This window comes from Drosophila nasuta, unplaced genomic scaffold, assembly GCF_023558535.2.
Source record: "Drosophila nasuta strain 15112-1781.00 unplaced genomic scaffold, ASM2355853v1 ctg335_pilon, whole genome shotgun sequence".
NCBI lineage: Eukaryota > Metazoa > Arthropoda > Insecta > Diptera > Drosophilidae > Drosophila > Drosophila nasuta.
In genome coordinates this window covers 1,901-12,817 of record NW_026869521.1, presented here as the reverse complement: position 1 = coordinate 12,817, position 10,917 = coordinate 1,901, and the positions used below count along the sequence as shown (strand labels likewise).

Sequence of the window (10,917 nt, the reverse complement as noted above, 5' to 3'; positions counted from 1 at the left end):
TTTAACGAGTGTTTTGAGTCCTTTTCGCTCTTTTGGCTCTTGGACATACTATGCTTCGGCAGTCACTTTAGAGTCTTTTCTCAACAAAGACTCACGGTAAAGCGGACAGCCGAAAGCAAGCACAAATGGAAAAGAACTTCGGCTGTCACAGGATAGTGAGCAAAGCCGACACAAGAAAACAGACGAGGAACAAAAATCGCTGTTGGAAAAACAAAAAAGTTTAAGTAAAACACAAAACAGCAGCGTGAATCTTTATTTCTCGGTGTGATTGCTGCTGCTTATATACGTATACGGAAATGGATAATATATGTGTATATATGTGTGGATATATGTGTGTATATATGTGTGTATATATGTGTAATAATGGATATATGTGTGTGTATATATGTGTAATAATGGATAATATATATATGTGTGTGTATATATGTGTATATATATATGTGTGTGTATATATGTGTTTATATATGTGTGTATATATGTGTAATAATGGATAATATATATATATGTGTGTGTATATATGTGTATATATATATGTGTGTGTATATATGTGTTTATATATGTGTGTTGTTTGTGGCGGCGCTGAAAAGTGTCCAAAGTATTTTGCTTCCCGAAAATAAAAACACTCGCGGTTTTTCACTATATATAATTAGTTTATTTAGACTTGGCGGGTTATTATTGCGCACAGAAATTGGGGGTTATTGTACCGATTTACAATAGACGAGATTTGTAACTGACCCATAGAAAAGCCGACGGCATTTCGGCGATCTATGCTGAGCGCGGCTCAGCGGTGGTGAGTTGTGGGAGAGAGATGCTGAGAGCACTGGAGCTTGAGTGCATTCTTACGCACTGAGCGCATTGCTAGTGAGCGAAAAAGCTTTGAGTGCTTTTCGGTCGGCGGAGCGGAGGTGTGCTCTCACTTAGCAATGCGCTCGCATCAACATTCTCCCCCTTGCAATATTGGGATTGCAACGAAACAACTAGTAGCACGTGCCGGACAGAATCCAGCCCAGCGTGGAATTCTGCGCCATAGGCAGTCCGCCTTGGCCCGGGAGGATACCCGGTAGCACGACATCAGGGTAAACATCAGCCCCAAGACTGCCGAGATCGATGCCGAGCGGAACCAGTCCTTGTCAGCCAACACGAGGTTACTGAAAGAACTGGGCCCGGCTGGAGTGACAGTCCTGGCGGGCGTCGTTGTATGGAGCTGCGGATCAGTTTTGAAGACGACCTCCCGGCTCATGGGTGACGTCTTGGAGCGTAACGTTGCCGTGCACACTCCTTCTGCGCCCACGCGAGTGATGGAGAGGCCCATGGCCACTGCCATCGACTCGCTGATGCGGCTTACAGGACAGCACGGATCAATGAGCACTCGCGCCTCGAAGGCCGTCTTCCCCGTGGCTAGCCAGACCGCCGCGGTGGGGAGAATACTGACTCCTTGCACTGGAGTAGTGCCGTCAAGGCGGGGCTAGGCACGGGCCTGGTGTGTGGGGAAGTGGGCGGTCCATCCGGGATGACGATGGTCCTCTCTGGTGGGCGCCGGGTGGTCGCGTCGGCCCCTCGGTCGTCGCGCCAACCGCTGCCTGGGTTTAGGGTCTCGCATGTGCAGCATGGAGTGGTGGTCCTCACCACAATGCCTGCACCGTCCACCGCTGCGGCAAGTGCCCCGGAGTGCTGATGAGCCAAGCAGTTGGGACAGTACTTATTTACAAGTACTGCCCGGAGCCGCTTCTCTGGCGTCAGCTGGGCAAACCGTGGACATTTGCGCAGCGCGTGGACACCGCGGCACACCCTACAGCGGAACGAGTTTGTGCCGGGAGGCACATACTCACCCCGCTGAGGGGCGGCCCGGCGAGGCACGGAAACTCCGCGCGGAGTAACCAGTGCCACCGGTGCTGGAGAGGGCTCGGACTCCATCGGGGCGACTTGCCTCGGCGGAGAGCCGGCAATCGGAGGCGAAAGGGAGCGCGCTGGCGAGAAGAGCCCTCGCAAGCTCACTCCGTCGGACAGGGTGCAGGATGATCTTCTGGAGAACGCCATGGTAAACTGTAATGGGATGAAACCAAAAGGCGAAAAACAAAAGGAAGAGAAAAGAACAAAAACAATAGATTAAATGAAGAACATGGCGCGGGATGAATTGCCTAAGCCGGAAGAGGAAACCACAGGATAGTGGATGGCAGTAGAGAGAAGAATAGGTGACTCAGAGCGCGTGTCCCGTAGGAAGGAGGACCAGCTTTGCAACTGGTCGGCGGAAAACACCACGACACGTCTGGATGTCAACCACACGGACCCTTTCATCAGCGCCTGGGCAAGCGGTCAGCACACGCCCGAGGCGCCATTCTTGTGGCGGTATATTCTCCTCTCTGATGACCACCATGTCACCGATTTGGAGATCGCGTGAAGGTGACTGCCACTTATTCCGCTTATGCAATTCCTTCAGATATTCGTTCTTCCATCGCACACAGAAATGCTGATGGAGAGCCTTGAGCCGTTGCCAGCGGTTGCGGATGGACTCCACATCCTCTCTGGACTCTGGCTCCGCCATGGAGAGTAGCGGACCCCCGATCAGGAAATGACCGGGAGTAAGTGCCGCCAAGTCGCTCACATCCTCTGACATAGGAGTCAAAGGCCGCGAATTGAGGCACGCTTCAATTTTAGATAGGAGGGTGGAAAGCTCCTCGAACGTATGTTTTACGGAGGAAACCGTCTTGTAGAAATGCGTCTTGAAGCTCTTGACGCCCGCTTCCCAGAGACCCCCCATGTGAGGGGCACCAGGTGGGTTGAAATGCCATGCAAGACCTTGATGGCTGTGAGTGGTGACAATCAGGTTGCGGGTGCTCTCCACAAATTCTTTGGAGAGAATGGAGGAGGCTCCGACGAACGTTTTCCCGTTGTCAGAGTACATGTGGAGAGGGCACCCGCGCCGTGCCACGAATCGGGAGAAAGCTTCCAAGAACTTTTCCGCTGTCAGATCCGTGGTCGCCTCAAGATGGATTGCCTTCGTGCTGAAGCACACGAAGACACATACGTAACCCTTCGTAATCTTGCAGCCCCGTCCGACGTAGCTCTTGACGTCGAAGGGACCGGCGAAGTCTACTCCGGAGTTAGTGAAAGGTCGCGAAAAGTCGACCGGGCGCTTGGGAGATCACCCATCAACTGCGACTGGAGCTTGCGGCGATGAATCACACAGGTCTTGCATGCACTAATCACTGTCTTCACCAAGTTCCTTAGCTTGGGAATCCAGAACTTGGTTCGGACCAGCCGCATCACCAATTGGTTGCCTCCATGGAGGGAGACTTGATGCGTGAAGGAAACCAGGAGGCGTGAGAACACGCAGCCGAACGGGAGAATTATTGGATGCCGTTCGTCGTAGGATAAGGAGGTGGACGCTCTTACGCGTCCACACGAACGCAGGACACCTTGCTTGTCAAGGAACGGATTCAAGCTTAGGATATCGCTTGACCCGATTAGACGATTATGGGACCGGAGGGAAGCACACTCTTTCGCGTATACCCGATTCTGAGCCTGTACAATCAGCCTCTTGAGCTTCTGCAAGCTCTTGAGAGCTGAGCGTCTCTGGAAACGAGACCTTGGGTTGGCGGCAACGCTGGGCAAACCTTCGCACATACGCAAACACTCGGAGCGCTCGATCGAACCTGGAGAAACGGTCGAGGAAGTCCTCACATAGGACTTGCGCTGCATGGACCTTCACCGCTCGACACTCCAATTCAGTATCGAGCCCAATGACCGGTGAAGGCCACTGCGCTGGTGAGTGCGTCAGCCATTCGGCCCCTGCCACCAAAGGCGACTGCCCAGTAGCTCTTGCGGCGAGACACCGCGGCTTGCCAGGTCGGCTGGATTGTGTTCGGAACGAACATGCTGCCAAGTGCCATTCACCGAGTGAATCTTGGCCACTCGGTTCGCCACGAAAGTGGTCCACTTGCATGGCTGCTTGTCCAACCATGCCAGAACGATAGTGGAATCTGTCCACAGGTACGTCTCAGCGTCGGGGGTGGGAAAATGTGGTAGGAGGGCGGCGGATAATTCTGCCAACAGGAGAGCTCCGCACAGCTCAAGACGAGGTAGAGACCGTCTTGATAGGTGCAACTCTAGTCTTCGCTGCTAGAAGGCTCACAGACACTTGTCCAGCTGTTTCCACACGTGCGTAAAGAGCGGCTCCATACGCGCTTTGAGAGGCGTCGCAAAAACCGTGGAATTGGATTTTTGCGCCGGGAGTGTAGTTGGTCCATCTAGGGATGCGGATGTCCTGCAAGGACGAATAGTTCCGCAGAAAACTGATCCACTGCTCTGTGAGATCCGCCGGTAAGGAGTCGTCCCAGCCGATTTCTTGCTTCCAGATTTCTTGCATAAAAATCTTGGCCCAAATGACCACAGGAGCAAGCCAACCTGCAGGATCGAACAACTTGGCGATCTGCGACAGCACTTCTCTCTTACTGAAAGATGGTTTGGACACCATCTCGGCGGTGACGAAAAAGAACTCGTCGGACGTGGCCCGCCAACGAATGCCTAGCGTCTTTGCGACACTAGCTTCGTCGATCTCGAGGAAGTCTGCACAGAGCAAGTGATCCTTAGGGATTCTTCTCAGCACATCTTTCGAGTTCGAGGTCCACTTACGCAAAGGGAACCCAGCACTCTCGAGCGCTGTTCGAAGCTCATCTATAGCAGACACCGCAGCCTGCTTAGTGTGAGCTCCTGCTAGGACGTCATCAACGTACATATAATTGGCGATGATGTCACTAGCAAGGTACCGGTCGCGAACATCACTCGCAAGTTGATGCAGAACGCGGATAGCCAGGAAACGGAGCACAGTTCACTCCAAAGGTGACTGTGTTGAGCTCAAAGTCGCATAACTTCGTCTGGAGTACGGAAGAGCAACCTTTGAAACCGGGTGTGGTTGGGATCCACAAGGATTTGCCGATACATCTTGGTGATGTCAGCGTTGAAGACGAACTTGAAAAACCTCCATTTCAGGATTTGAATGGTCAGGTCGGATTGAAGGATTGGCCCAGTGTGGAGGATGTCGTTCAGACTCTTCCCGTTTGAAGTCGGGCTGGAGGCGTTGAATACAACGCGGAGCTTTGTGGTGGTGCTGTCGGGCTTGAGAACAGCGTGGTGCGGCAAATAGTAGTTGCCGGAACTGGATGGGGGGGACTTGAGTCATGTGACCCAAATCCAGATACTCTTGAATAACGGAGTCATATTGTTCCTTCAGAGAGTCGTTCCTCTTTAAACGGCTCTCGTTTCTCAGGAACTGAGCGAGAGCGATAGCCCTCGAGTGACCCAGGTCAACGTGACCAGGATCGCGGAATGGGAGCGTGACCATGTAGCGACCCGTTGAGGTTCGCACGGTCGTGGCGTTGAAGTTAGCCTCACAAAAAAAGGTCAGATTCTTTTGCTGGGCTAGCCGGCAGGTCCTCCACCTCCCAAAATTTGGAGAGGAGTTCCTCCAATGGCGGAGTTCGCTCGACGGACAGTCGAGCTGAAAAGGACGAAATGGATTTTGAAATGGATCCCGACACAGGGCCAGTCAGGATCCAACCGAAAATGGTCTCTTGACCGAGGAGGGTCCCACAAAAGTTAGGGTGAGAGCCGCCGAGCAGAATGGACGGGAGGATGTCAGCGCCTAGTAGCACATCAATCTGCGAACTCTCATAGAATTTGGGGTCTGCCAGCTGGATGCTGGGCAGATTTTCGAGGAGTGTTTGTGGGACGGAACATGAGGGCAGATTCCCCGCTAACTGGGGGAGGACGTACGCCGACGCCTCGATCTGCAAATCGGGTCTGACCGGGGATCCAATTAAGAATTGGCACAACTTTCGGGGCTGGGCTGCCACAGCTTGTGTCAGCCCAGAAACGCGGGCTTGCACGGATGTATACGGCATCCTCAAGCGCTTGAACAACTTCTCTGAGAGGAAGGTGGCTTCTGATCCGGAGTCAATCAGAGCCCGAGCTGTATAGCGGACGCCGAGATGGCATACATGAATGACAGCTGTGCTGAGCAGAACACCTTGTGTGTTAACTGCCACGAAGGATTGGACGTTAGCTGACTGGGTGGAAGTGGACTGTATAGGAGATGGAATGGGGTTGTGACTGTCGGCGCCGGGCTCACTCGATGCAAGAGTGTATGATGACGACCCTTGCAGGTAAAGCAGCTGTGCGCACTTGTGCACTCAGCCAGGATATGGCCTCGTGCGAAACAATTGAGACACAGCTTCTGTTGCTTTATATAATTGACCCTATCGTTGATACCCATCTGGAGGAAACGAGGGCACAAACGAATCGGGTGATTCTCCCGGGAACACAACTTGCAGGACTGGGTTTTGAAGTTACCCGACTCTCAAAGGAGTTTACCTGCTTGGCGACGGGGCCTCCTTGCGTGAGGCCCGTGGAACCGTCGGAGCGCTCGTGCTGGCTGACACTTCCGCTATCGCTTCTAGGGTGCGATACCGCTCTAGAAGGAAAGCGTTCATGTCAGCCCACGTTGGAACGTCGCTCTTATTCTGGATGGACTGTTCCCAAAGAGAAAGGGTCAATTTGGGGAGCCTCGAAGAACACAGGAAAACCAGGATGCAATCCCAATTCTCCGTATTGATCTTGAGTGCTCCAAAGCTGTCAAGCACCCTTGGATAGTGCTTTGCAACTCTTGAATGGTTGCACCCGACTCTTGCCCGATGGCGGGCAAATTAAAAAGGATACGCAGCTGACTGTTCACGAGCAACCGTTTGTTCTCAAAACGCTCAGTCAAGCTGGACCATGCCGACTGAAACCTTCATTGGTCAAAGGAGACTTTGACACAATGGCATGGGCTTCACCGCTGGTCTTGGAGTTGAGATGGAAAAGTTTCTCAACTTCCGACAGTCGAGGATTTCGGATGTAGATAGCCGTGAATAAGTCTCGGAAGGTGGGCCAGCGAGTATAATCGCCTCCGAAAACTTCGGTGTCGCACGGAGGTAGGCGACACCCTGTGGACACGAACGGCACGGCTGGGGGTTGTACGGGTGTACGAGGAGTGAGTGCCTGGGAGGCATCAGCTATTTGCTCACTTAGCTGAGCGGACCACTGCTCATAGAGAATATAGCAGTAATCATATTTTGCCTGAATGGTAGGCAACTCGTCTGTCGTCATTTCATCCGACATGACACAGGAGCAAGCCTCGTACTCCTTCTCGACCTTGTCCCACAAGGCACGCATCTGGTCCCTCCGGACCTGGCACGTGTACAGGGACGCTGTCAGTAGAAACATTGTTAAGTCGCGCCGCAAAGTGACTTAGTCGGTCAGTCGCGGCGATGAACTTATTCAATGCCGAATCTACTACATTGTGTGCCATTTTGCTTTGTGAACGAGTAACAGCTGGCCGAGGAATTGTCGGAAACAACCTTGGTCTTAGGAACAGACGCAGGTTTCGTGACGAGGATCAGAGGCTTGGTACCGGAAGTGGGCGAAACACTAGCTGACCGTGCGGGACCTCCCTTTGGTGTGAACTGGCGATGTGCTGGATGCACGAAGAGCCGGTTCCCCCTTGGATCTAGGAAGAGGGAGGTTATTCGAACTTCTAGCGGCGCTAGTAGAAGGCACGGACAGTCTAGTTTTAGTCTTGTCGGGTCTGCCCGATGACATGCTACGCACGGAAGGTAGGAAGCCGCTGGCTAGAGAACCAGAAAATCACAGAAAATATACCAAAAAAATACCAAATGGAACTTGGTTTTTTTATATATCCGGAAACGGCCCAGAAGATGGAAACGAAATGAAAGGCACGTAGCAACTAGTAAAAAGAAAAATACCAAATAAAAATACTGGAAAAATACCACAGGTAGTGCTGAGGTATTTTGTACCTAAATGGGTACGGACTGCGGACACAGGAAACGAACGCAAGGGGCGGGGAAAATTCCCGCGACAATCAAGCAAATGATTGTCGAAAACAAGAACAAAAAAGCACGAAAATAAGAAAAAATACCACGAAAATACAATACGCTGGAAAAAACACAAATGTGGTTAAAAAAGCGCTGTATGGAAAAATAATAAATAAATTGTCACGAAAAAAACAACAAAAAATTATTTATGTATTTAAATATGGAGATGTGGTGGACGTATAATTGTGATTATATGTAGGTGTGTATATGTGTGTGTGTATGTCTATGTATGTGGGACACTGGCTGGAGGTAGCCTATACACCGACACTTGAGCTGGGAGTTGCTCTCAAATACACACACTAAATAAATCACTTGAAACAAAAAAAAAAGGAAAGGGTAGGGTATGTCGAGTGCGACTACCGCTGCCCTGCCAATCTATTACTTCACTCGTAGAAGTACTTATGCACGCGGTTAAGCATGCACAACAGTGTGTACGTATGTATGTATGTGCTTGCACTGCGCTGCCAACGTCTAAGCAAGCGAAATGCACGTATATTTGTATGTAACACAAATGAGAGCGAGAGCAAGTGCGGACAAACAGCGAATGCACAAGAGTGCGTGTGTGTGTGTTGAGAGAGCGCGAGAGCAAGCGCGGCTGCAAGCCGGTGCGCTTGCGGACAAAAGAGTGCACCGAAAATATGTGTGTATGTATGTATGTCGGCAATTACCGCGACATACAAACGTACAAGAAATAACGGACAAGAATTAAGCAAAACGAAATTCTGGTACACAACTTGATTTAAGTTAATTAATTCGTATGATTATATATGTATGGAGTATACAATATATAATCCTCGCACTTTTAAAAATGATTCTCTTTGGATAATTTACACTTGTCACTGCACTTGCACTTGCAAAAAAGGAAAAACACATGCATACATACGTACGCGATTGGCGGAAAACAAATATAATTATTTATTATAAATGTGATTAGGCAAAAACCATAGAAAAGGTCGTCCGAAGAACAAAGAAGTCAATTGGCAAAAGCTATGGAAAAACTTTTTGCGCAATATGGCGGAATGGAGGGGCGGACGACCGTGGTAGAAGAATAGGAAAGAAGCAAAACTAGTGGCACTTATCTGCGGATGTAAAACTGGAACGATGAAAAATATATTGTTGATTATCCGGCTCGAAGGACCAATGTTTGTGGCGGCGCTGAAAAGTGTCCAAAGTATTTTGCTTCCCGAAAATAAAAACACTCGCGGTTTTTCACTATATATAATTAGTTTATTTAGACTTGGCGGGTTATTATTGCGCACAGAAATTGGGGGTTATTGTACCGATTTACAATAGACGAGATTTGTAACTGACCCATAGAAAAAGCCGACGGCATTTCGGCGATCTATGCTGAGCGCGGCTCAGCGGTGGTGAGTTGTGGGAGAGAGATGCTGAGAGCACTGGAGCTTGAGTGCATTCTACGCACTGAGCGCATTGCTAGTGAGCGAAAAGCTTTGAGTGCTTTTCGGTCGGCGGAGCGGAGGTGTGCCTCTCACTTAGCAATGCGCTCGCATCAACATGTGTAATAATGGATAATATATATATATGTGTAACAATGGATTTGAAAATACTGTATAGTTTCAATATTTGCGGACCATATACGGAGTGTATATGTGTGTAAGTGTCGTGTATGGAAATGTACGTGTGTATGTGTGTTGTGTGTGGATGTATATATGTCGTATGTATATGTGTGTATATATATATATGTATATATATATATGGAGTGTAGTGGATCTACGCGCGTTTGCTATGAGGGGGGCAGCTCTCTTGTTATTTGAATATAACCAAAGAGAGCTTGCCTACACAGGAGTGTGTTAAAAGAAAACAGACAAACGCGATACGACAGAAAAGAAATAGCAAAGTACACACAACCGCGGCCAAAAACGGAAAATATTAGCGAACTCTTTTAAACTGTATAAGGATATATAAGGATATATATATATATATATTGTGCCAAGTATACACAAAGTATAAAAGATGGCTGAGAAAATGCCGGTCGAACGCTTATGTACTTATATATATGCTGTGTCACATATATATAAGTTACAAGGGAAAAAAAATATGGCGCGAACACGACACTTGCACAAATGTATGGGGAAAAAAATAAAGTGTATTACTTATCTTGTCAATCAATGCTATTGCTGGGGTCGAGCGATAAATCCGGCTCGAAGGACCAAAATGTGTAGGGGCGACGCTTGATGAAAATAATAACACTTTCACTTTTTGAAAATATTTAAACTTTAACTTTGTGTAGTATTTATTCACTTGAAAATATTACATGTGGGTTTGTGCAGAAAATTTGAACATAAGATAGAAGGCGGAATGGAAAAAAGCACTAAAAAGGGCAGGGTGACCATCTTCAGAGGAAACCAAGAACAGTGTGTCTGTGCGTATGACACGGTCACACGCACAGTATACTAGCTTTGTCGCTATCGATAACTCTCGATCGCGACCACACTGTCAGCTGGCCTGAGTGGTCACACCTGCAGTCATCTGGCATCAACACTGGCTTTTTAGTATTCTCTTCCTAATAGCATATCATAATTTTCAGAGAAATTATGAATGTAAAATTTTTGTTTTGTAGGGCAAAAGTCTGCTGGGACTAAAAAGTATACTTTCTGATAATTCGGTAGTGCCATTAATTGTTTGAACATTGATTGATTTTTATAAATTGGAAAACTGAAAGTATTTTGTTTTAAAAGGTTTATTGAGGAACCTGTATCAATGATACATTTTAGGTTCACTTCATTCATTTTGATTCTTATGTATGGTGTGTTTGTTCTGCATTTAGTTCCGAGGCATTTTGATGCAAATTTTCACCATGCTCCATTTTGAACTGGCCGCTTTGGCTCTCCCTTTGTCTTTTTACCGGTGGGTTAGGCCCACGGCTTGTTGAGGTGTCCCTCGAATAGTTATAAGGGTTTTGTGTTTGAGCTTCTTTTAGTTTTTAATGAATTCTTGGTGAAGATTTTGATTATTCTGATTTGAATTT

General features: G+C 48.6%; 1 protein-coding gene across 1 annotated transcript; it reads right to left on the bottom strand.

Annotated features, from left to right (window-relative positions):
* Window positions 1-1,398: 1,398 nt before the first annotated feature.
* On the bottom strand, window positions 1,399-9,109 carry LOC132797924 (uncharacterized). Its single transcript, XM_060809678.1, has 2 exons — window positions 9,008-9,109; window positions 1,399-2,045 (listed from the first exon to the last, which is right to left on the bottom strand). The coding sequence occupies exon 2, from the start codon at window positions 2,035-2,037 to the stop codon at window positions 1,399-1,401; it is 639 nt and encodes a 212-aa protein (XP_060665661.1). The 5' UTR covers window positions 2,038-2,045; window positions 9,008-9,109.
* Between the last annotated feature and the right edge of the window lie 1,808 nt (window positions 9,110-10,917).